Source organism: Saccostrea cucullata, unplaced genomic scaffold, assembly GCF_032062105.1.
Source record: "Saccostrea cucullata isolate Sc308-1 unplaced genomic scaffold, CSIRO_AGI_Scuc_v1 ctg3, whole genome shotgun sequence".
Classification (NCBI taxonomy): domain Eukaryota; kingdom Metazoa; phylum Mollusca; class Bivalvia; order Ostreida; family Ostreidae; genus Saccostrea; species Saccostrea cuccullata.
The window spans coordinates 399,732-427,694 of NW_026935858.1; the positions used below are offsets into that span (position 1 = coordinate 399,732).

The 27,963-nt window shown below is 33.2% G+C and overlaps 1 protein-coding gene across 1 annotated transcript; it reads right to left on the reverse strand.

Annotated features, from left to right (window-relative positions):
• Nucleotides 1-8: 8 nt before the first annotated feature.
• Nucleotides 9-27,916, reverse strand: LOC134243995 (uncharacterized). The gene is made up of 26 exons (XM_062726236.1): nt 27,839-27,916; nt 27,446-27,559; nt 26,807-26,861; nt 26,517-26,573; nt 26,106-26,188; nt 25,500-25,552; nt 24,428-24,449; nt 24,187-24,218; nt 23,896-23,948; nt 23,273-23,487; nt 20,292-22,774; nt 19,888-20,013; nt 18,526-18,671; nt 18,199-18,330; nt 13,864-13,973; nt 13,312-13,402; nt 12,606-12,722; nt 11,845-11,932; nt 11,442-11,555; nt 10,745-10,784; nt 10,260-10,403; nt 7,742-7,884; nt 5,639-5,742; nt 5,310-5,410; nt 4,287-4,412; nt 9-1,080 (listed from the first exon to the last, which is right to left on the reverse strand). The coding sequence occupies exons 2-26, from the start codon at nt 27,487-27,489 to the stop codon at nt 933-935; spliced, it is 4,827 nt and encodes a 1,608-aa protein (XP_062582220.1). The 5' UTR covers nt 27,490-27,559; nt 27,839-27,916; the 3' UTR covers nt 9-932.
• Between the last annotated feature and the right edge of the window lie 47 nt (nt 27,917-27,963).

A 27,963-nucleotide genomic window follows, 5' to 3' on the forward strand; every position in this document is an offset into this window, starting at 1 on the left:
ACTCATCAAGATACATTTAGAATACATACCAGAAACCTTCTCAATATCTACAAGCCCATTCTTTAAGTTATAGCATATAAAAACAGTAAATACACTATACATTTATTGACTAGGTTTAAGGGCATTTTGTCAGACTCAAAAACTAAAAAGATATCCGCATTCAAGATACTGAAGTTCAACTGTACCTTTTATTTACTGTACACAAGGAAATTTTTGCCTTGTTTTATTTTCACTCCTTTCAGCCTTGTTGCAAGTGGGTCAATTTAAAATGGGGCAAATTTAAAGAACACATTACCTTACAAATATAAACTATGTGAGTAAATTCAAAACAGGGCCGAAGTGCTTGCTGGTATAAAAGGGCGAAAATAAGATAAGGAGAATAATAACCCTGTATACAGGTATTTTTTGCTGGTTTCCATGATGTCAATTTCCTTTACCCGCACAGAGGTTATCATTGAAGCAAGTGCCATATCTATCCCTCTCTATTATGTAGTTAAATAATGTAGGTAAAATATTAAAAAAATGTATAAAATTATTTTATTATTCTTAGATGCAGTATACTTGAATGCAGAGAGTATTATTCAAATATTTAACCTTGGTTTATGAATATTTGATGTGAAAAGCTTACTCAGGTGAGCAAAGAATAAATTAAAAATGCTGCCTTAATCATGCAAATCACTACAAAGAATCGAGATAAATTCACTGATAATCTACTCTAAGTTTAAAAATTACACTGACTTTTCAGTATAGACCAATTCTCTGACAGTCCACAAATCTGAAAATACAGCTTGAGGTTTACATAAATATGCTACTAAAAATAAATCTGTTATTACTAAGTACTGTCACTCAGTTTAAATGGTTGTTATCACTGATGCAATTTTAAACCACACACTGGGCATTTCTTGCTTGAGTCGCTCAGTTATTGTCAGTTGTTAACACTGAAGCATGTGTAATCCACATGTGGGACATTTATTGCTAGTGTCCTCGGGAAGAGAGTCCAGATCTATAGCAGCACACGTTCTGTTGAGGTAGGAGTCTCCGGGTTCCACTTGTCTGATCTGAGATAACACTGCATCATTTCTGAAAAAAAAATAGATTTAAAATAATAAAAATAAAATTCCCTAATTGTGTACATATCTGGGGGAAAAAACTTGATTCAGACTTCTCAATATTGAAAAAATTAAAAAAAATATATGTTTCTATTCAGCAAAAAATGTGTCAATCTGTTTTTTGTTTTTTAGCTCACCTGAGCCGAAGGCTCAAGTGAGCTTTTCTGATCAAAATTTGTCCGTCGTCCGTCGTTGTCGTTGTAGTCGTTGTTGTCGTTGTCGTCGTCGTCGTAAACTTTTCACATTTTCATCTTCTTCTCAAGAACCACTGGGCCATTTTTAACCAAACTTGCTACAAAGTATCCTTGGGTAAAGGGGATTCAAGTTTGTTCAAATGAAGGGCCACGCCCTTTTCCAAGGGGAGATAATCATGAATTTGTTAAAAATTAATGGCATTTTTAAAAAATCTTCTTCTCCAGAACCGCTGGGCCAGGAAAGATGAAACTCATGTGGAAGCATCCTCAGGTAGTGTAGATTCAAGTTTGTTCAAACCATGACCCCCGGGGCAAGGGTGAGGCCAAAATGGCCGACCCAAGTTTTACATAGGAATATATAGGAAAAATCTTTGAAAATCTTCTTCTCCAGAACCAGTGGGCCAGGAAAGATGAAACTCATGTGGAATCATCCTCAGGTAGTGTAGATTCAAGTTTGTTCAAATCATGACCCCCGGGGCAAGGGTGAGGCCAAAATGGCCGACCCAAGTTTTACATAGGAATATATAGGAAATATCTTTAAAAATCTTCTTCTCCAGAATCAGTGGGCCAGGAAAGATGAAACTCATGTGGAAGCATCCTCAGGTAGTGTAGATTCAAGTTTGTTCAAATCATGACCCCCGGGCAAGGGTGAGGCCAAAATGGCTGACCCCAATTTTTACATAGGAATATATAGGAAATATCTTTAAAAATCCTTCTCAATTACCACTGGGCCAGGAAAAATGAAACTCATTTGGAATCATCCTCAGGTAGTGTAGATTCAAGTTTGTTCAAATCATGACCCCCGGCCTTGGGGATAGGGTGGGGCCAAAATGGCCGACCCAAGTTTTACATAGGGATATATAGGGAAACCTTTTAAAATCTTCTTTTCAAGTACTTCAAAGCTATGATTAGTGATATTCATATGGAATCATAGGTAGTGTAGATTCTAGTTTGCTCAAATGATGAATGCCTGGAAGGGGGGGGGGTAGTAAATTCAAGCCCGATGTGCTCAGGTGAGCGCTGTGGCCCCAGGGCCTCTTGTTTTAAATATATTTTCATTTGATTTTATTTTTTTTTTTTCTTGATATGGGATACACATTTTCAAAGCCTATTTGCCAGTTGCGTATCGATGGCTCAGATAAGTACAGCTCAGTGGTTGATCCGTGGATCACGCAAGCCGGGTTTAACCCCAGTTGAGTCGGGATTACCTGAGTCGCATTTCTGTTGCACGCTATAAAACTGAGTAAGGTTTACCTAATCTTGACTTACTCATATAAGATGTTGAAGGATAATAGGTTTCCTCATATTACAGCACTTCAAAACAAGTTTTAATACTAGTAAATGGATGAAATTTAAAAGGATATATTTAAAAACAAAGATATATATTGATGTTAAATTGTAAATTAAAAATGCCGAAAAAATGCAATACAATTTAATTCAAATCACGGCATCTTTCATCGAAACTCAAACCATAAGAAAATATAAAATCGCAAACAAAATAAAGCTTTTACAAAAGACTGAAGAGAAGAAAACAGGGATGGGGGTCTTGGAATAAGTAATTTAGAAACAATACCAAAACACAAGATATGGGTAATTAATAAAGGAACAATATATAAATTTAGATTTATAGTTTAAAAAGATCAAATGAAAAAAAAAAACGTATAAGACATTATTTTTGAGACAACACATATTAGCCATGTTTTCTAGAGAATTTTTTACAGCGGCAAAATGATAGGGGACGAACATGCCCTCCCTCCCCTGGTTCCTACGGCCATGTAGATAGCCTGATTAATCAGATAACTGAAATACTTTTTATCTTTAGGAAAATCGGCATTATTAGAAATAATTGGAATGTGTATCATCATCAATTCCTAAATATGATTTAAATTTGGTATACTGAGTTTTAGAAAATTTCTATAAAATTCCTGCTTATGTACATTTATGTATTTTAAAAGTACCTTCAAAAACTTTATATTACAGCTACATCATTGTTAAAACGGCACATTGAACAGCTGTTAAAGAATTGTGCAAAAAGTAAAATCCCCATGCAATATGGCCATAAAAATTTTCTTGCAGAATAGCTCTTTTAATACTGCAAAATCTATCAATGCAATCATCATTACCATAAAACATTTCTGTAACATAGAAATATTTCAAATATCGAGATATTCTACCCAAAAATCCATGGAAATGTTATAAAGCCGGGTTTAAACCACCCCTACACCAGGTTCAGAATTTACCGTAATTCTGAGCCGTACTCAGTCAATCCTTACATGCGTGCAACGCGAAAACTTGGATTTAAACCCGGAATCATTGATCGTAGGTTTAAATCTGAGGTACGCAACCGGCCAATTGTCTCTCAAAGCTAAACACTACTCATTAAGAGGCACCGACACACAGGTATATAAACCTCTATATCATTACATCGGAATGCACACTTGAAACTCATGGTCAACCTGCAGTATTTCTTTTGTGGTCTTAAATTTTGTGCCCTTTATTCCTTGCATTTTCGGTCACTCTGTCAAAATTGTATTGACTTGTATATCCAATTGATTTTACTTTCTCCTTGCTAGAAAAAAGTACATAAAATTTGATAATTTCATTGTGACCAAGGAACATGGCAATGTAAGACATTCAGGCCTATACTCGTCAGACTTCTGCAAAGAAATACCTTGAAGTGTGAAGAGGTCTATGTCTTATATGAGGATTGTAGGGGATACTGTATATAGGGTTATTTTGCCCCCTTGTTATTTTCTTCCTTTCAAACTTGCAAACGATTTTGCAATGTTTTAATTTTGCCCTGTCAAAGCTTTGTTTAAGAAATACTGTGTTCTTTGAATTCGCCCCGTTTTAAATTTGCCCATCAGTGAGTAGGGTGAAAGGGGGCAAAAATAAAGCGAGGGCAAAAATTTCCCTGTATACAATAGTAGTGATGAATGAGAAATATGGAGAACAATGCCTTTTATAATATAAACACATTTACCTAATGATTCCAAATTCAACGTCCACCGAGGGTTCAATGCTCCAAAGCAGAAAGCTCTCTGTAAACAAGAAGTGGAATGAGACCTTTACACACCTCTTCCCGGGAGACCAAACTTCTAAGTGTATCCTGTAACAAAAGTGTACATAGAGTATATAAAGTTTACACTTTTACAGAGTACTGTAGAATCTTTAGTACTTATCATTGTGAAAAAACACCTCAAACGTCAAATAGTGATAATAATTATTTGGGAATAAACGGTTCATGAAGAGATTTTTACATTGATTTCAGCACCATAAAAATAAAAGTGAGTGATTTTATTTCGGAAGTGGTGCTTCTCACGTGATAATTTATTCCACACATATTTTAAGGAATTTACAGTGTTTTGTATATGTACAAATAAAAACTAAGAGGGATTATAAACAACTATTGAGTATTGAAAGCAAAAATATATTGAACAACTGACAAACACACATGCAGACAATCTTCTAAAACAAAAAAAATCCATTCTTAGTTAAAAGCATGACTGATTTCAATTCTCACCATCTTACAGTGACATAAATATCACACACACACAGCATTAATTAAAATTAAACATTGTTCTGGAAAACTGTGTCATGGCACCAGGAAATGCCAAATAATTGCTTGGAAACCATTTAGACGTACACGTACAGGTATTTTTTTTCTACCACTTATACTGTTTTTTTTTTTTCTCAAAAACATTTGTCCCCTACAGCACATCTATTTCTCATTAACACATGAAATGCCAAGTTCATATAGTCTGTGGAGAGGTTCTACAGAAAACTATTGAGTAGCATAAACATATCATGGTGAAACCCAATCAAATATCTCACTTTGAATAAACTTTACTGTCATTTTTCTTTACAAAAAGGTATTCAGTATGATCATTTTTGCTGAAAATTTTTTTTTTTTTCTGCAAATGGTCTTCATAATTTTCATGTTTAAAATTCATGGAAATATATCTAGTAGATCTGTGTGAGATCATTGCTGGAGGGTGTTGATTACCTGGGAAATCTGTAAGCTATGTAGTGGTCCATTTCCAATAACATCAAATCATTATGAAGAACACTCATTTGTGATACCAAAGTTCCAACCTCATGCAATATCTGTATAAAAGAAATATGTTATATCACATACAAACAATTTTAGAGACCCCATAAATAAAAAAAAATGCATTTTAAATGTATACAATATAAAAAAAATAAATACATGAAGTCTAATTTCTTTTAAAATTCTCAGCATCTATTGACAATGTAATTTAATTCTGGAAAAAAAAATACATATCAGACCGAAGTGCACTTCAGAAAATAGTATGAAATTCCTTTAAGACATACCTGAGGAAGATCACTTAGATTGGAGTACTTTTGTTTCAAGTAGACCCCATTAACAGCTTCTACAGCTATATGATAACAAAATTGCTCTCTCCTACACTGAACATCTGCAAATACGTTAATTTGTAGGTAAATTATTTGGTGTGTATGTACCATTAAAGGAAGCATTGCGAACATATTAAAAACAGAATCTGAACTAGATGTGAAACTCGTTGCGAGCAACGAGAGGTCTTCCGTCCGATTCTGGAAAGAAAACGTAAAATCGAGCTGAAAAAGTAAAAAGAAATTGCACACAAGGGGAATTGAACCCAAGTCGCCAGCATGAAATTCCGACGGCACTAAATATTACGCTATCGGGACCTCTTCTCTAAATCTATTTAATATATATATTTACGAAACAGTGATTCTCTCTTAAAATTATGAAAGGCGGGTCACTATTCAAAATTTAGCACCAAACGCCACGAGTTAATCTTCGCGCCTTTCCTTTGGAATGTTCTAGTAAATAGGTGTGATAGCTTCAATGAAATAAAAAAAAAAAAACGTTCTTATAGCCTAAGATTCGAGGTTTAGAAAGTATATTTAACACATTTTACAAATTCCATATGGTATATAGGCCTGTAACACTAAAGCGGTGAAACGGTTATGAATTTTTAACTTTTTACAATTTCCTGTTTATCCCCAAAGTGAACTATCCCGATTAATTAATTGAAAAAGGTTGAAACGTTTCGCCGAAAAACATGGCTCGCCCTACGACAGTCAAAGAATCAGATATCATTTATGCTCAATAACTTGAATCAGGTCTTTGAGACAAGAATGCTAAAATAAACTCCATGAAGCGATCTTTAAAAAATCGTTTTCTTATTTTTGTCTTATTTATTAGTTTAATATGACACAAGTGTGCATAGGAAAAACAGTGGCTAAGATTTCTACTGACAATATTAATTAATATTCTTTTTTGAGAAAGTATTACTTATAAATATGATGAGATCTATTTTCAAAAGATATTAGGTATCAAATTTCATTTGCACATTTAGTCTTTTTTTTTTCAACTTTGGGAACTAGCCAAAACCAATTATAGAAGACATTAGTTTGACACAGAACTGCAACGTAACTACAACGTGACTATCCCAGTATTCCTTTACATTTCATTTATCCTTATGTTACTTTTGTTCAAGCAAACGTTCGGCTGCCTCCCTAAACCCCTATTGCGAAATGTCGGCGTTGACAGAGACAGCTGCCATTTTGGATCCGCTTCAGATTTTTGAATGCTAATATCTAGAGTTTAGATTGATCAACATTCAAACAAATTATATAGTAAGCATTATAAGGAGGGTTTCTATTAACATACCAAAAATAAATGAAAAATACTGAAAATCAAAAAAGTTAGATAATACGATTTTTTTAAATTTGCATCTCGTAATGACCGGAAGTACTGACGACGCAAGAAAAGGTGATTCTGCAAACCAGAAAGTCATAATCTATCATCTCCAATAAGTCTCCATAACATATACTTAGCCATTTTCGACAAAAAGGGGCGACAAAATCGCATTTTAAAATCAGGAAATTGTTCATAACTTGGCACCAGAAGCGAATTTTCCAAATTGCTATACGGATGTAACAACTTCATATAATGACAAATATTTTGTGAAAGTTTCATGAAAAACCGCTGAATAGTTTTCGAGAAATCGCCTGCACAAAATTTTGTCAAAATAAAGAATAATAATAATAAGAAACAGTAGAATCACTATAAGGTCTTCCGTGAAGACGGAAGACCTTAAAAAAAATACAACTATCACAGCATTCTTTTACCAATACCCACTTATCCTTGAAATAACAGCAATAAATAGCATATCACTATAATATGAATAAAACTAAAAGCATACTGTAAAATCACATATTTTTGTGTGGATTTGAATTCATGGATGAAGAATTGTTGAGAACGTAACATGTAACATTTTACATTTCATGGTGGATATGAATATGTGGGTGTGTTCATACCTCGAAAACAACGAAAATTAAACCCCCATGAAAATTAGTGATTTCACAGTATATGCAAGAGATCCATGAGAATTCCCTAAATTTTTTTAAAAAATCATTTCTAGATACCTTTGTCACAGGTCATCATTTCAATGGTCGTTATTTTTTCCTCTTCATCATGACCGATTTCTAGTCTTAGTTTTCTTTTGCTGAACATAAAAGTTTTATGACCACTTCTGAAACTAGACTCATCAAAATACCATCCACTCATTCTGAAATATCAAAATAAAAGCCTTTTTTCCGATTTAAGTACATCTCTATGGTACAAAACAAGGTGATAAAATAACCAAGCAAATTCTTTAGAACCTTAGGGAAAAAATACCTTCAGTTAAAGGTCATACGAAACAATGTCCTGAGCATTTTGGGTTGTATACGGAAATAAGTATATCTGAGCAACATTAATCAGCCTGAAATAACATTTTGGATTTTTTACGCAAGTTGGAGGCAGCAGAGTTGATCAAAGATACTTGACTGCGAAGATGAGCTTCAACTAGCGCGGCTTATCTCCCTTTGCTTATGACGTCAGTAAGACCCACTCGCTACATTCTGTACTAATATTTATATAGCCGATCATGTCTTATGCAGCGTAATTTTTAAGAAATATCATTGTCTTGACTAAAACTTTGCATAAATATATGATTTTCAAACCAGACAGTGTTTGTCTTTTAACATCCTCTTGCATTTTTGCAAGATTTTAGCATGTTTTATCCGTGTTATTTATTGTCATCCTTCTACATATCAATACATGCATACCAAAAAGAGCAGAACTTCTGTATTCGAGTTATATATAAATATTGACGCTGTCAAATAGCAATTACAGTTGAATAAATTTCTAACATATAAATATGATTTGTTAATTTTCCGATTAAATTTTTTTTAAGCACGATCAGATTATGAGCATATACCTGTATATATACAGTTACTCGATCGATAGCACATGCATATAAGTAAAGCTGGATTCGATCGATTGACAGCGGTGTGTGAAAGTGAAACTAAACCTGCATGCGGATAAATGATTTCATTTATTTGTAGAAAATGACATGATTCTATGGCTTCCAGGTCTTCTCCTCTCTCAGTTATTCCTTGCTCTTTCTTTGGCTTTTCCTATCTCATTGACTCTTTTTTTAACCAAAGTCGGTACATTTTCACATAACACTGTGCCTTTTTGAATATCGTAATAATCTTAAAAAGTCAGTCTCGGACTTTAAACGCAAATATATCTACTGTAAATCACTTTTCATTCGCGAGAACTTTATTTTCGCGTAATTACGCGAGACAGTGTGCTCGCGAAAATTAAATTCTCGCATATAATAGTATTCCTTAAGATTATATAGAGCAATAACCACAATTCGTGAAAATTTTGTCTTGCTAATCAAGAGTCAATGACTATCTCGCGAAAATAAGGTGTCGCGAAAATTTAGTGATCTACAGTATGTAATCCTACGCACGTACGATTCGGTGTGTATTGGCAGATCAAATTTTCTAAATTTGCATCAGTTTATTTTAACAAATATCATATTCTGCTTTTAAAAAAGAATGTTTAACTGTAAAAATATAAATTTTTAAAATTGTTAGGTTCAGTCTCGCAAACAATGGGCATTGGGGCATGGGTTTCTTTTTCACGGATCATCCTATGCACGCACTGTATGAGTATTTTCAAACTGTATTTACTCAATGAAACTGTTATAGAAGTATAGAACTGCACCGTATTAGTAACATTACAGTACATGCATGTATATTAACGTGCATACTCGTAATGCTGTTAAGTTTTTAAAATCACTTTTCTTGTGACAGCAAAATTACGATGATGTCGTCATAAACCTATTTCTGTATATCATTTTCATTAGTTCTCGTGTTTCAGAATGCAGAAGCGTGCATTCAAATACGCCGACTTTTTTAATAATTTATAGATCCACATTTATCATGAAGTTCAATATCCCCGTGTTTATTTAGGGGAAAAGGGGGGGGGGGTTACATCATGTATCATATACGTATAAAAAAATCAAACAAGAAGATTGTTGTTTCTAAGGTATTAATTTAAAATAAGTAATCTTGGTTGGGGTGAAAAATCTTGATTTCAACGGGGTTTTCATCAGGATCATCTTACTATGAAAAGCTCTCGTTTTCAGTTGCTGTGCCTAAATTAACAATAAGTTCAAATGAAGTGAACTGTTCCTTAGAATCAGGTAGCTCATCGAAAAACATAATCACATTTATATCCACAAAAAAGACTAAAATTAACTCAATAAAATACAGTAAAATTACACTAGATCTAATGCGTTGTTAACATCAATGGGTCTTTGTGACGTCATACAAACACAAAATCAAGAACGATAAGCGAGTATAACAAATTTATCAAGTGGACAAGTTTAGGCCTTCATTTTTCTGTTAAACAAAAGCAATTTTTTTTTACCAAACGTAATTTAACATTCTTTCATACCAGTCTTTATGTTTAATAAGTAAAATCCTAGTGTAATGAACTGTTTCGTATGACCTTTAATGTGAACCTTCTAAATTTTTTCTTTTATTTTCACAAATTCACCTTTAAAAAATTTAAAATAAAGAATTGCTAAATTTGGAAACAGACCCATATAAAAGTTGAATTTCGTTGTGTATTTTCTGTGCCTGGTTTTGAAGTTCCTGCATGTTTTCTTTTTGTGACTCCTGTCTCACATTTTCTGACAACTTTTGAGCCAGAGCTGCATGCTCCTCAGCCAGCCTTCTGTTAGCCCTGAGAATTATATCATCTCTATTAAAACATGCATAATTTTGTAAAACAGGGGTGAAATGTTCTCAATGCCTTTTATAGTGAGAGTTTCACGACATGCATGTCTAAATACATGTATTACATTTATAGATAACGTGAAAATATTAAAAACTTCAAAGTGAATTATCCCCCCTACCCCTTTCATCCCAAGGCAGGCTGGCTCTAAACCCAAACTTTGCTCAAATATTCTTCTGTTTATAAACCTTTCCATTCCAATGGTCCTAGTTGTTTGGGTTTTTTTTTTTATAGAATACAACTACCATAAAGGCTATCAGACAATACTATACTATACATAAAGAACTTACTCGGCCATACTCATTTCTTCATTCTTCATATTTGTTAAATCTGTCAAAAGAAAGGTAACGGAGATTTGATTTAATAAAATACTCTGTAAATAGAGTACAAAAGCGGTTCAAACACATATACATATATGATATGATGTGTGGTACATACATTATAAGGTGTATTTACACTTACATATTTCCTTTGTGTACATATTAGCTGGCTTTGCGGTGAAAAATAATGTTAAATATGAAAGTTTGCATCAATAATGAAAACCTTTCTCACTTCTTTACACAGTCAGCACTAAACCAATTATTACAAATACTTTTTGTTAAATTTTTTTTACGTAGAAAATATTCAAAAAAATTCACTTTAAATCTTTAAGCAGTCAAATCTTAGAATCAGCATTGACTTAAAAAAAATTTCCAATACCTTTAATAAATTTTCTGAAGCGATTTAAGACATTGCAAGTTGTACACCTATAGGAATACTGTAGACGTACTTTTTTCCACGGGTTCATAATTCTGCGGAATCTCAATTTCTGTTTGATCCGCGTGTAGAAAATTACGCGGATTTCTCACACTGTTACTATATGCCTTGCATTTATATTAAGTATGCTTGGACAAATTGTGACCGCATACATAGTGTAAATTAATACCACGCGGAAAAAAGTACTTCTACAGTACATCAAATTGTGAGATCACGCAAAAGTAAACTCACCTGCTTGTTTGTTCTGTATCTCATCCTTTAATGCCAAATATTCTTGCATTTCCTTCTCTGATGGAACAGGAGTTTGTTTCATTTCTAATATATCTTCATCCATATCTGACAACTCTGCAATAATGTAAATAGGGAATTCCATTAAGACAAGCATGTGCATGCTTCAGCCTTGTACATGTGGCATCTTTATCTATAAAATGTTGCTAAAAATACAAGTCATGTGACATATAGTAAAGTTTTATATAATGCAACAAAGCTTTAAAACCCACATACTCCTTTCAAGTACATGTATATTATATCAGATCTACATATAAAGCTTAATGAATGTTTCAGAAATAAAGATGGGATTTCTTTACAAAAAATTAGATTTAAGTATAGACTGCTTTTCTTGTTTCTCTTTTACCTTGGTTTACAAGTTCTATGTTTTGCATAGCATCTGTGGCCATCTGAAGGATTTCTCCCACTTCTAAATTAAGCTTCCCAATGCCTTCCTGTTTGAAAGAAAATGGTGCTTATTGGCTGTAATTATGAAAGGGTATTATTTATTTTTCAATTTGGGAGAAAAAAATCAAAGATTTAGATTAAAAAAGTATTTTTTTTAATTTATAGAAAGACTTTGCACTATGCAGTTACGGTACTTTTACGTACACAAAAGCTTGTGTCATTTTTGTAAGATGATATTGTAACGAGCGTTCGTTAGTGTTCTCTGTTTAGTAGGACGATTACCAAAAAAAGTTTCTCAGTTTTAGCAAAAAAAGTCTTGTTTATATTTTTTGGAAAATCTTACATAAAATTAATGCTGCAGGAACTGTCGTTTATAGTTTATTTTTTTCTTTCCTCTTCTAAAATACTTATATTTCCATAACAAGCTCAAAATCAAAAAACATATGTCAAAACATATATGTTTACAAAATTCCTTTAATCATTTGCTAAGAATCAAAATCTGCATTGATTTGAAAATCAGGGAGTAAATACACTTTTGGTAAAAAAATTATCTGCCTCTAGTGTCAAGGAAATCACCCCACTTGTAATTTTTGCTTCAAATTCATGTTAACACTTGTAAATATTGATGCTAGCAAAATTTCACAAAACTAGATGCCCATTGAGATTTTCTATTGATAGAAATACATGTACTTCACAGATAATCCATTGTATCACACTGACCTGAATTTTTTGTAATTCTAAAGTAGCTGCTTGTAATGAGGCCTTTTTCCATTCAATTTTTCCGAGTCTGGTACACACATTACTCATGGCTACCATCTTCTCCCTTAATTCTACTTTCTGTAAAATCATACAGTAAAACTCGGTTATAACGAGGTCGCTGGGACCTTTGAAATTACTTAGCTATATCCGTAATTCATTATATATCCATATAAGAAATTCGTTAATTTTATATTGCTGGGGATCCAAGATAACTTCGCTATATCCATGAATTCAAAATATCCGTGTTCGTACTGAGCAAGTTTTACTGCATAACACAATTTTCTGTACACAAACAACAAATACATGTATTAAGTAGTTGGTAAGGTTAGTAGACGAACTGGCCAACACGCTCTTATAACAGTCATGAAATTAAACAAAATGAAGATATATAAGACTCCAGTAAAAATTTTGTAAGCAATCACTTAAAATTATTTACAATTTGATATATGCAGAAATAAAAGGTTTTTTGTGTATGAATTACAGTGTTATTCTGAGAGTCATCCTAAAAGGGGACCATAAAGAGTTTTTGACCTATATGTACTTATGCATGGTGTAAAATAAATTATATACATGTGTCTCATTTATGTAAATGCATGAACATGTACATGTATATATATATGTAATATCTCCCATATTTACAGCACACTGAAATTTTGTCCATCTATACCTGAGCTGGGCTGCAGGTCTGGGCGTAGTGAAAAATTTCAGGTGGATCTGTCAGCCATTTCTCCTCCAATTCCTCTATTTCTACCTTCTTCCTGTAAGATTATCACATGTATTTAACACATTTAGCATTTCTATCCTTCATCTGGTTCAAGTTCTAAATAAAAATCAATCTAATTAAAAATTTCCCACACATTTATGACATTAATTTACACCCATGTTCAAATAAAATTTCTTTCCTCAATTATCCATATTAACACTGTTGACCAACACAAACAGATAGGCTAAAATTATATGTAATTTTTTTTTATCTTTAGGACATACTAGAATGCATAGTAAGCTATTCAGATACTGAGTGAGGTTTAGTATTCCTATGTTACATGTATATTGCATGTAAGTGTTTTACCGTAACAAGATACAAAAGAGTGTTATATGAAAGATTGTCAAACAACTGCTAACTTCATAAATATACATGTACCATGCTTGCACTCTGACACAAAATACCTGTAAATTTTAACCAAAAAAAAAATCAGACTCTTTAATTTTACATTCATACTTTTCAACTTCTGCCTTCATTTGAGCATTGATTTCCATCTGAGCTTCAATATGGGGCTTCACTGTTAATTCAGCCAGTAGTTTGCTCTTCAGGTCATCACAAAGTATTTCCTGTTGAGAAAAAAGAAGTACATATTTGATTATACATGTAACACAAGAGGCCCATGGGCCACATCGCTCACCTGAGTAACTTGGGTGATGCAGTTCTTTTACCAGATTCCCCCTCTTGCTATACCTATCATGCCCACTACCCCCTTCCCTTTTATGATTTTAAAACTTTAGAATCTACACTACCCCAGGATGCTTCCACATAAGTTTCAGCTTTCCTGGCCCAGTGGTTCTTGAGAAGAAGATTTTTAAAGATTTGTTGTATATATTTCTATGTAAAACTTGGATTTCCTATTGTGGCCCCGCCCTACCCCTGGGGGTCATCATTTTAACAATTTAATATCTACACTACCCAAGGATGCTTCCGTATAAGTTTCAGCTTTTGAGGCCCAGTAGTTCTTGAGAAGAAGATTTTTAAAGATTTGTTCTATATATTTCTATGTAAAACTTGGATTTCCTATTGTGGCCCCGCCCTACCCCCGGGGGTCATGATTTTAACAATTTAATATCTACACTACCCATGGATGCTTCCACATAAGTTTCAGCTTTCATGGCCCAGTGGTTCTTGAGAAGAAGTTTTTAAAGATTTGTTGTATATATTTCTATGTAAAACTTGGATTCCCTACTGTGGCCCCGCCCTACCCCCGGGGGTCATCATTTTAACAATTTAATATCTACACTACCCAAGGATGCTTCCACATAAGTTTCAGCTTTCATGGCCCAGTGGTTCTTGAGAAGATTTGTTCTATATATTTCTATGTAAAAATTGGATTCCCTATTGTGGCCCCGCCCTACCCCCAGGGATCATGATTTTAACAATTTAATATCTACACTACCTAAGGATGCTTCCACATTAGTTTCAGCTTTCCTGGCCCAGTGGTTCTTGAGAAGAAGATTTTTAAAGATTTGTTCTATATATTTCTATGTAAAACTTGGATTCCCTATTGTGGCCCCGTCCTACCCCCGGGAGTCATGATTTTAACAATTTAATATCTACACTACCCAAGCATGCTTCCACATAAGTTTCAGCTTTCATGGCCCAGTGGTTCTTGAGAAGAAGATTTTTTAGTGACCCCACCCTATTTTTGGCTTTTCTTGATTATCTCCCCTTGTGAGGGGATTTGGCCCTTCATTTTAACAATTTAAACTCCCCTTCACCCAAGGATGCTTTGTACTAAGTTTGGTTAAAATTGGCCCATTGGTTCTTGAGAAGAAGTCGAAAATGTGAAAAGTTTACAGACAGACAAACGGACGGACAGACGGACGGACGGACGACGGACAAAATGTGATCAGAAAACCTCACTTGAGCCTTCGGCTCAGGTGAGCTAACAAGAAAATGAAACATGATTATATATGCAATAAGAACTTATATTTACATTCAGTGTAATTTTCTTTATGAAATCCATTAGAAATCCATGACGTTCAAATCTCTATAACACACGCGAAACCTTGTCACCGCACGTTAGAATACACAGTAGGAACTATCTGCATTTTTAATACTTTATGAACACCAAAATGTACATTGTTTGACACAACTTAAGGAAAGGATTGCACGGGTCCGTGAAAAAATTCTGCCCAATGAATTTTTCTCACTTTTACATATAACGTTCCTAATGTCAATGATACCATTATATCAAAGTATCAAGCATGGTCATCAGGCTTATAAGGAAGTTATGGTTGCCATGGTAACCACCATTTTTTAATTTTTTGATATTTATGAGGTGAATGTTTTATAATGCCATACACGCAACAAAATTGAAGCAAATTAAATATTTTTCTGCATATATTTAATAATATGCTTTATATTTATTGAAAATAAAAATTGTTTCGGAAACTATTGATAAATGTAGTAATGCCATTGTTTTTTGGGGAAGTATTAATTGTAAATTAGCAGTAATATTTTCACCTCAATAGCAGTTTTTAACGTCTAGAAAAAAAATTACCCAATGAATTATCCCAAAACTAATATATGCTGTACTAGTCATTATGAGTGACTTGTGGTTAAAATATGAAGTAAGGTCATCAGATTTATTTTGAAGCTACACGCATTTCAGTACCCCCCCTTCCTAGAATATTAAAAGATTTCACAGATTTTCATATGATGGTTTGTTGTTGGGCTTTATATATGTAATATAATCTGTTTAAAAACAATAAAGGCCATTTGTATAGATAAATAAATACTTTTTCTCTGAAAATCTGGCAGCTGATGCTCATTTTATATGTGAAGCACAATGATTTACTTATCACCGACAGTGGTCACAAAAATAACTTCTTTTTTTTCAAACTCAGTTTTTCCTCTCCAAAACATTCGTTTTGTTTATATCAGTATCAATAAATGATATATTTTAAACCAGTGCACAGTCCTCAAAGGCCTTATTCTTCATGCTTTGAACACTCAACGATGTTTCTTCTTAGTGACCTGGAATCGGGGGGGGGGGGTCTGACATTTAAACACATTGAATGAAAAAAAGGTTATTTTATAAAACTTGTAACTGCACTATATTTTTCTTTTTGAAATAGATGTACTCATCTATAAATAATCTTATTGGCAAAATTATAGTAATTCTAAATATTAACATTTACAAATAGTTTTCCTTCCGATTCTTTTCAAGTAAGTACACTTCATTTTCTCCTGTACATGGATGAGCGCTATCTCCATTGTGACGTCATAATAACTCGATTGACGTCAAAACTATAGATCTACTGTTTTGATTCAAAAATAATCATTGATTGAAATAACTTTCCGTCGCTTTATGATATACACTGGAGTGAAACATCTGTCCATGTGATTAAAAAAAAAACATTTTTCAAATGTATTCCCATAAGCATGATGAGTTCACGTTTCTTTTATTTATTTATGTACATATCTTCCCTGGTATTCTTTCAGAAGAAGTGTGTTGTGTTTCAATATGACGCATAAAACATTTTACAACAATCGTTTACAATATATGTGCGACGATGATTGTATATTTACATGATCGATGTCATTGCTGAAAATGCTAAAGATCGTACAGGAGAAAACAAAATCCTCTGTGAAATTTTTTTTTTTACAGATATGTCTTATAGGCATAAGTGGTCTTCACCGTAACACGTAAAACTTATCAAAATCGCATTCGTTCATAAATATTTATACATGTATCTAGTAAATCACGCCGTCTGAATCTCTTATTGGAAATTATCTATACATAGATGTAGATCATATGAAAAACAACAATCTTAAATAAAATTCTAATTTTAAAATGATGATATAAACCTCAAGATATAAATCAAATTTAGTTTTATAAAATAGATTTAAATGTTTAGATATATACAATAAATAGACGTGTCAAATTTGTAAAACATGCACGTAGATAAAAAATATGATCAACACTCACCAGCACTCTCAGTGCATCGTAACAATCTTTAATATCTTATACTTTCTCTACTCTAGAAAAATAAACCCTTTTGTCATGAGCGCAAACATATGACGCTCCTTATTCCGGAAATAGTTACAGCAAACATTCTTTTTTTATTCACCAAATGACGTGATCACGTGACGCCGTGCAATCGCGTCCTTAATTTTAAAAAATTAACCCTGTTGAATTAACGTAAAAATACAACAAATGTGCTTTAAAATTAATTTGTCACTTTTTCTCCTCTCAATGTTTGTTTGCATTATTTAAATTTACAACGTCACAAACGGCTCTTACGTCTATAAAGCACACCAGTTTTGAAGCGCGCTAAATTCACATCAAAGATTACCGAAATAAACACTTATGAAGAGGAAAAAATTAAAGAATGTAAATATAAGTATTGAATTCATATTTTGGGATGTCTTCGGTCATATAACACACCTGGCAGTGCCGACAAATTATCATACCGCGCTAATGCTCGTTATTCAATTTGTCGGCACGGCCAGGTGTGTTATAGGACCGAAGACATCCTAAAATATGAATTCAATGCTTAAATATATGCAATAAGAACTTCAAACAATCCTGTGAAAGCACCAATTTTCATGGGTGATTAATTTACGTTTTCATGGCATGAGAGACCCACAAAATCATATCCTCCATGAAATGTAAATTTTTTAATGCTATATTTTTTCAACCACAAGTCCCCTTAAACTAACATATTTTCCTCATATCATGAAAATTTTACCCCATAAATTTTTTTTTACAGTACATGTATATATACAAAATAGATTTTGTTCAAAAACTTCATCAGATGCCTGAAAGCTACACAGAGTTACCTCCTCCTGGACTAAGCTGCATCTGGTTCTGCGCAGTTCGTAAAGTTTGGAGGCTTTGAGACAGGAGGGCTTGACGACCTGGAGGTAATTACACAGAGACAGGGCTGTGGTGGGGCCCGTCCAGATATCATCCTATGTCATAAACAATAAAATCATAGATATAATTCTCATTTAAACCTGTATTTGAATTCGTTACAATTTTTTAGTGCCCAAGAAAGAAAAGTTACTTAATTAATTTTGTTATACTTGGAAAACCCCCAAAAAATGAATCCTATGATTATATGCAGTATCTGAACTTTGTCTTTATATTTACATGGTATTTCATACCTGAGTAATGTCACATTCCACTGCGGTCTTGTTGATGGATAATTGGGAAATGAGGGACTCTTCTACAGCTGTTGTATTGTTACGGGGCATGGTGATGTTGTCACAGTCCTTATTAAGAAGTGCCTGGGTGGAGTCTAGGGGTGATGCTTTAAAGTAATACCCAGAGATTAAGTTTTTTGTAAAGTAAAACACTTGTCACATGTACATACATGTATTTGAAACCCTTTCTTGTGCCCCCTAAACAATGTAAAGGCTAATGTGCTTGTCTGTATATCATTTTAACATTAAAGCTAAATTTGATTTTAAAGAGCTCTAAATATATCTTGAAGATCTTTTAACCTATTTCACGTCGCCCAAAATGACTCTTGGTGGCCTTATAATTTAGTGACATGTACAAACTTTTGAGTCTTTTACTGTTGTCCATCTTTAAAGTCGCTTGGTCCGATTCTAATTGCTAAAAATATACATTCGTTTTTCTTTTTGAAAAATAATTGTCCATAAATTATTTCAACTTCTGTCAAATTATATCCCCAAAGTCTTTTTCTTCTTAAAGATATCAAAATTCAAAAGTTAAAAAAATAATTTTTGTTAGGTCACACAAAAAATAATCCTTTGTTGACATTTGTTGACATTGCGTGAAATCACCTTCAAAAAATTAAATTTAATATCGCTTACATGTATAACTCATGAAGAACAAACCCGAGCATTTTTTCCACAACAAAGTGTACATGGGCAATATTCTAGCCCTCGTTACTAAACTCCCTTTTTAAAAAATCTTTAAGAATATCTGATTTTCCTCTATTCTGTAAATATGCATATTAATATAAAAATTACTATGGATTATATTCAATTAATTTCTTAATTTTTAAAAGATATATCATGACTTAGGATTCTACTAATGGAAAAAAAAAATACTCGGGTTTGAATTCTCTTCATAACTAGATATAACCGATAAAAGTATTTTTTTTCAAAGGTGACTTCAAAACAGATCTTAACTTCCCGTCAGGAACTGCTGTTTGTCAACAAGGTTTTTGGTCTATGTTTTACATGTAAGGATTGTTGTAATAAACTATTAAATCAATCTTATAATTAATTTTTTATATATTATCTATGTCATGACATACTTTTATTGTTTAAGATAATATGTGCCTGCTTCGGATGAAGTGGCTTTAATACTGTATACAGGGAAATTTTCGCCCCCGTTTTATTTTAGCCCCTTTCGCCCTCTTCCTGATTGGGTGAATTTAAAACGGTGAAAATTCAAATTACACAGCATAATTTCTTAAACAAAACTAACACTGACTTTAACAAACATGAATCTTCCCTACAAAAGGATGATTCCTTTCATTAAACATGTCTTACCAATGGTTGAGGTACTTTCAGGTCTAAAGGATGTAACAGTAGAATTCAGAGTGGCATCTGTAAACAAATTCTCAGGCGGCCCCTGCTCCAGAAGTCCAACTTCCATATTAGCTTCCATCATAAGACCTACAAAGTACAAAATACATGTATATATTCAAGTTTAAGCATTATCAATAAATGTATAAATGTACACTGTATCAGTTACATTATTAAGTGAGAATCAAGATTTATTTGATAAGCAAATAAAAATTGTTTTAAAGAAAATCACTCTTTTAAAAATTATTAGTACCTACACATATTATAAAGATAAATCAATAAATATATGGACAAACAAGCCCCCCCCCAATAGGTTTAATGTATTTTAAATGTAACTGATTGTAGAGATCTGGAAATATTTAACTTACTTAATGGTTTATCATTTGTCTTTTGTGTCCCATTTAAATTCATATTGGATTCCCCTTCTGCCCAAATACTGTCAGTTAATTTGGGTAATCCAGCAACATCATTTCCTTCTAATTTATTTTTCACTGATATACATGTAAGTGATGCTGTTGTTATCTTGGTTTCTTCCATAGCCCCACTGTTGTTACCAAAAGTAAGGGTTACGTTACTGCCAGTCAATGTTGGCAATTTCTCAACTGTCTCGGAAACCATTTGACTTTGGGCAGCAACCCCTGAAGCAAAAGCCAATGGTTCATTGTCACTGATCAAGTTAGTAGTTACAGGTTTTGTTTCATCCATAGCTGCACTTTTATCAGCAAATAAAACTGTTTTGTTTTCTGCAACTTTGAGCAGATCTGAAATCTCGGGCTTCGATATGATGTTCTGTTTGGAGCCTATCACGATATTGGCGGTCACCATCTTTGTTTCTTCCAGCCAGTCACTTTTATTGCTGAACGTCAGTGTTTTATTTTCCCCCTGCCTCTCAATATTCTCACTCTGGCTTGCTATGATGTTGTCCTTGACTACTGACAAACTCTCAACTGGTTTCATCAAGATGTCATCAAACTTAGTGGTATGTTCCTTGAGGAGGTTCTTCAGATCTGCCAGAGTTCTAGTGTTTCCATCACCTTTGTCAATGACCATATCCTCATCACACCTTTCCTTTTCTGTGGATTCAACCAATGGTTCTGTTCTCTTAGCCTCAAATACATCTTCTGCTTGCAGTGTTGTTGTATTGTCTGTTTCAGTTTTCTTGAAATTAAAGCTAATTTCTGAATCATTATCAGAATCAGCCTCTTCCATTTCACGCACCTTGTTTTCATACTCTTTCGAAAATAATGAAGCTACAACTTGCTGTTCCCCATCTTGCACATGATTTCTAGACTTCTCTATCTGCTCTCCCATTCCATTTACTTCGTCTTTCCTACCTCCTTTTGTTGAATCCTTTACTTCAATTACTCCAGTTAGAGGTTTTGTTTCTTCCATTAAACTGAGAGTCTTTGTCTTCTCATTGGACTGTGCCTCTGCCATCCAAATTCCTCCTGTTAGAGCCCTAGTTTCTTCCATGTTGTCCTCCGTTGTAACTTTCTTTGTTTCTTCCCCATCTTGTTTGAAGGAATTCATGACTGAATCACCCCTGCCTAACTTGTCACCACTTGCTTCCGGGCCAGTAAAAATTCCCCCAGTTAGAGCCTTAGTTTCTTCCATATTGTCTTCCTTTCCAAAAATTTGGGTTTTCTCCCCATCTTGATTAAAACTCTTCCCAACCTGATCTCTGCTTTCTATCACCCCAAAACTTCTGTCTGAGCCGGTCCAAATTTCTCCAAACAGAGCTTTAGTTTCTTCCATGCTATCTTCCTTTCCAAATATCTTTGTTTCCTCTCCTTGTTTGAAAACACTTCCTAAGGAGTTTCTGCTGTCCATCTTCCCAACACTTCTCTCAGGGTCTGTCCAAATTCCTCCAGTCAGAGCTTTGGTTTCCTCCATACTATCCCCCTTTCCAAATACCCTTGTTTCTTCCCCACTGTGCTTAAATCGACTCTCTGATGAGTTCTTGTTGCCAGTAATCCCAACACCATTTTCCATGCCAGTCCAAATTCCTCCGGTCAGAGCTTTAGTTTCTTCCATGTTATCATCTTTCACAAATATCTTTGTTTCCTCCCAACCTTGCTGGAAGGGTTTTTCCACTGCTTGACTATTGACCATCACCCCACCATCTCTATCTGAGTCCATCAGAATTTCACCCTTGAGCACTCTCGTTTCTTCCATGTTTCCACCTGTACTGTATAGGCAAGTTTTCTCTCTATCTTTCATGTAAATTTCCTCCTCTGTCCAAATTCCCCTTGAAATTAGTTTTGTCTCCTCCATGGCATCCCCTCCGTGAAAGACTTGTGTCACTTCAGAGTTGCTTTCCACGTGAATTTTTTCCACTACGTTGTGATGTCTCTGTATCATATCTAAACTGTGATGATCCCTCTTTTCCATTGTCCATATGGTGCTGTCCAGAACTGCTGTCTCATCCATACCATCTCCTGAAGCAAAGACCTGGGTTCTTTCAAACTCGGAAGGGGTAGAATGTGCTGACCGCAAATTTTCAATGAAATCTTTGTTCTGGTTTTTCAGGAGTGACTGAAGAAATCCAGTAGCTTTGGGTTTCTCTAAATCAGACTGATAGTTAAGTTCACTTGCTAAATCAGCTGTCAAGTTTTCAGCAGTTCCTGAGGTAAGAATCTCTGGTTTTTGAGAAGAAGGCACTAATGTTAGAGGTGCTCTCTTGGCTACACTCAGTTGACTTGACAGAGTTGTGGTTCCTGATACGAGACTGGACATAGTGGATTGCATAGAACAGCTGTAACGATTCATAGTTGTGTAAACGTATGTATCGGGGTCCCCCTGGGTTTTGGCATGAAACAACTTTTCTGGGGTCTCTATCTGTAAACTGGTGCTGAAAGGTAATTCAAACAATATGACAAGATTTATGAACATTCAAAATATGCTTTCATTGGAAATTTTTCTCCCTTTCCCTTCAAGGAGCATAATTTATCTCTATATAAGTAATTTAAACAAATCTTTCATAAAACTAAGATGCAACTGCATAATGTGAGGAACTTGAGATTTTTGTGAAGAAAAAATCAAATTAAATTACTATATGTAATACTTAAAGCTGAATGTTATAATATTAATCTTTCATGTTTGCAAATCCTGATTTCCTAAATGATAAATACTGGTCCCAATATTGTCTTGGTTAGAAGTGTGTTTTAAGTTCTCACAGCCTTATTCATTCAAGATCATAATAAATCTGAGGTTTGAAACCATACATGCTGAAATCTCCAATGATTGATTTTCATGTTGGACATTAGTAGGAGTTACCAAAAAAAAAATCTAAGTGTGATTGGGATTTCTTAAAAAGTGGTATAACCCTTTTTTTTAAAACCAGTGTTACCTTTTTGTCCTCTTTTCAGATGAAATCAGACTTTGAAGAAATTTGTGATCCACTCTGCTCTTGCTTTTCAGTTCCTCAAAGTCATCCGGAGGTTCATCAGATAATCCGACTAATCCAGTCAGCTCCATCTCGTCATTCATAACCAGGGTGTGGTTAATGGGATCCACAGGGACTCCCAAGGGCTGATCCTCCTCAAAAGGGACTTCCTGCCCATCCTAGAAATTTAAATCCCAAAAGTTCAATTCACTGGTCTAATATTAATACAATCTACTAAATAAATCCTGTTATAATGCTTAATATACAGTGTTATTGAAAGATTTATATTTTAAAAAATGTACAAAAATACAAATTTTAACAAGATTGAGATTTTTTTTTCCCATTTAAAATACAAATTTATGAAGGTGATGTCTGCTGGAATTATCTTAGTATTCAGACTTCATTCATTCACAATGTAATCAAACTCTACAGTGTATATTTTTGCCAAAAAAATATAATTTTGCTGATGTGTCAGTTTGAAGACTGCTAACTTTCCTGTTCTATAGTTAGTAAAATTGTACATGTTATTCATTGATCAACACATTTGTTTTGTTAAAAAAAAAAAAAAATTCAAGAAGAGTTTTTACCTCATCTGTGAAACCTGGATGCTGTATTGAACCTGTCAGAAGCTTATCTAGGCCTGTAAATAAATAAATACCAAAACTAAAATGCATATCTATAGAAATACAGGTATCACTAAAAGGCAAAGGATTTTCTTAATATGCATGGATCAGTACAGGTGCGTACTACATTATCACTGTAAAAGGACCTAAATGAGTTACTTTTATTCCGACGTGCAAGAAATATCTTAATTTTGAAGCCATTCATAATGGCTCTAATATAATAATAGCTGAAGTTTGTTTATGAATGTTTATTACCTGAAATCTCTGGTTTTTCCTGTTCTATGGTACTGAAAATAAATTCAATCATAAAATTTAATGTTGTGATTTCATTATGCATGTAAATAGTTATCTATTTTAATTTGTTTTTTACTTATTACCAAGGTAACCTATGATGTACATATACATGTATATGAAATGGTGTACGATAATTTTTTTTTAAATATGAAATTTAGTATGTTTCTACAAAACTACATACATAAAATACCAAAATACATACTTTTCTAAATTTGGAGAGTTCTCTGAAATACAATAGGGACACATTATTTAAGCAGCCATATATATATTATTGAATGATCAAAAGAAAAAACCAGAAGTCTCTGTCGAGACTGAAGCTCTACTGGTTTGTACGTATAGCAAAGGAAGAGAAAAATACTTAAGCAGTTGGGAATTGAAACTTTATAACAGCAATAAATAGAATAATGATCCTTGATTAAGTCTTTCTATGTTCTTAGTGTAGTCTACTTGCATGCCACATTATATTATAATCAGACTAAAACTGTATTTGAGTGGTATTTTGAAAGTATTAAACAGAAATTTCTATTTTTAGTAACCAAGGCAATGATGTTCTTCGAAATCTAAAATCGATAAACAGAATTGTGTATCATAGTGTAGTCTACTTGTGTGCCAACTTACATTGAAATCAGTCCAAAACTGTAGGAGACGTAGCATTTTAAAAGAATTTCACAGAAATTTCTATTTTTAGTAACCACGGCAACATCGTTTATCGAAATCAAAAACTGATAAACAGAATTATGTATTTTAGTGTAGTCTACTTGTGTGCCAAGTTATATTGAAATCAGTCCAAAACTGTAGGAGGAGTAGCATTTTGAAAGAATTTCACAGAAATTTCTATTTTTAGTAACCACGGCAACACCGTTCATCGAAATCAAAAACCGATATACAGAATTATGTATCTTAGTGTAGTCTACTTGTGTGCCAAGTTATATTGAAATTAGATGAAAACTGTAGGAGTAGTAGCATTTTGAAAAATTGTTTACAGACAGACGGACAGACAGACAGACGGACGGACGCCGGACGCATTACTATCGCATAAGCTCTTCTGGTCTCTGACCAGTAGAGCTAAAAACTCTGCCTGTGACATGAAATGTATTTGCTAATACCAGTATTAACATTTCTTCATGTATGTTGCACCAAAAAATCAGATGCATCTATCGCAGAAGCATTTATTTCTGAAAGTTTTTTTTATTAATAGAAAATGCTCATTAGTCTGTGTATTCTTATAACATTCAAACAGGTATACATGTATATTTAAGCCGATTTAAACTTACCTGCACTTGAATTTTCATGATGCCAAGCTCCTGGGGAATCCTTTGGAAATTCTCTGCAATTAAGAAGCCATCATACCAATATTAAACAAATTAACTGATGATGTTTAAAAATAAATTGGTGTCCCTTCTTTACCAATATTTTGCAAATGAAAATGATCAGGATTTTGAGGACAAATTTGTATGCTAAAAATAGAAATATTGTTTTGATTGTAAGGCCATTCCAAGTTTTTTCTCTGTTTAGCATCCACCCATCTTTCAAAAACCTACCTACCTATTCGCAAAAAAAACACAAGCCAAAACATAAAACACGGGCTTAAACGTCATAAAAATGACGCCCTTCAAATGATTTGATCTAACTAAACTGCTTAAATAGAAGAAATATCTATTCTTAAGCAAAAACAAGGGATTAAATGCTTAATAAACACCCAATATAACTTACTCTATAGAATTTTTTAGAGAAATTGACAAAATTCAACTAAATTAATCAATTTCAGGACTCCTGATGTTGTGTGTTTTTTTCTTATATGGAGTGTCAAAAACCAAGGCGCACGCAGACGCTAAACATAGAAAAAACTTGGAATGGCCTAATGTGTAAATAATGCTCACTTGATTTGACAAGTATCAGCAAAACTAACTCTTCTGTTTTCTGATCTCCTGGCTTTCTTCTTGGGAGGAACTTTACAGCCATCCTAGAAAAAAAAAATTCAGTTTAAAAAGAAATAATGGCAAAAAGAATTTAATGTGGTTTAAAAAAAATCATATTTGACTTTAATGTTATAGTATAGTGACTTCCATCTAACATGAAGCATTGGTCTTTGAACTGAAAAAAATATTGTAAATCACAAATAGCCATACAAACAGGTAAATTTACAAACATTGTCTAGTAAATACACATGTATAACAAATGTATAGCCTGATATCTGATATGAAGCATAAAATATACATGAATATTGTAAAACTTTGCAAAAATCATGGCTGTTCCCAGTTTTACAATCAAGTCAATTCATACAAGAATACCTGCTGATTTGGATCAAGATCTGACAATGGCAGTTTTGACTGTGGAATCTTTAGGATCTGCAATTCAAATTTCATCATTTTCAAATACAAATGCTGGATGATTCTTTTAATATTCCTTTGATCAGAAAGAGGCATCATTTTATTTAATTAATACACCATTCTGACAGTAAAAAATTTTAAGAGGTATTAATAAAAGTAATTATGTTAGATGTACATGCATAAACTTTGTATGTAATGTACATGTATAGACTTCAAACAGAAATTTGTGGAATGACAAAACCTTCACTTACTGATGAAGATCTTCTGTTAGATCTTCTATGACGCTTGTGCTCTGAACCATCTTTTCTGTAATTAAAATTTGATAAATGTCTATAGTACATGTATACGTCTAGCTATTTTTACAATGAATTTTTCTTCCTGCCAGCATCATAGGTAGGACAAATTAACTCTATCCTCTTTAATGATATCTTCACTAATCATATAACACTGTTTTTATACATATTTTCTTGAATAAATTTTTTTTTTCACCATTACTGGCATTAGCAAACAGAAAAGAAACATTTTGGCAAAATAATAGTTTTTCAACACTAATCTGTTCTGAAACAAAGTATGAAAAAAATGTTTTCTTTAGATAAATTGAAATCAAAGTTAATTTAAATAATTCAAAATTTTAAGTTAGGGAACTAATAATATAAAGAATTTATATGTGACCAAACTGTTATTTCTTGAATAAAATGACAAAGAAAACCATTTCTGCTTTACAAAATGATAAAACTGGTGATTCAACACAATAACACTTAACAGTTACTCAAACATTGAAAAAAGCAATCTTTTGCTAAACAGTAAGGGTATGTAAACAGCAGTGGACCTTATAACAAACTAATTTAAAAGATATATATGACTTTAAAAAGTATTGAAAAATAAATTACCTGATGGAGGTCAATGAAAATTTATTTTCGTCTGTATATTCCATGTTTTATCCATTTGCTATTCAGCTTTTGTCCAGACAGAGAGAAAATACCTAACTTTCTTTACACGTATACCTAAAAGGCAAGAATCATTTAAAATTGTACCTAAAAATTAATCATAAGATGGTCCTTTTTTGATGTAATTTGGTTTGCAATTTTAAATTGCTAACTTTTGTGATAAAAAAAAGGCAAGGTTAAAAAAAAAAAAAGCATCTGAGGAAACTTGGGTTAAATAATCCGTGTACAAGGGCTGTTTGCCTGGACATAGCGTTACTTATTAACTTAATTGACATCTGTTTTTTACACAACTTTGTACATTCAATAACATTTAATCATTATTTTACATACACAAACCATTAAGATGTGTAAAACCAACTGCTTTTGTAAAATCCGTGATTGTTTACCCTTTTGATTTTCGCCGCTCGTTATGAGCGCCACCTATAAAAACTATGAAAGATAACTCTTGTTTTCGCATTGAC

Coding starts and splice junctions, on each gene's coding strand:
- LOC134243995 (XM_062726236.1), bottom strand. CDS start 27,489: ATGGAATATACAGACGAAAATAAATTTTCATTGACCTCCATCAG. Junction 13,403..13,863: donor ATGAAGGCAGAAGTTGAAAA/GTATGAATGTAA, acceptor ATAATCTTACAG/GAAGAAGGTAGAAATAGAGG. Junction 5,411..5,638: donor ATCTAAGTGATCTTCCTCAG/GTATGTCTTAAA, acceptor TCTTTTATACAG/ATATTGCATGAGGTTGGAAC.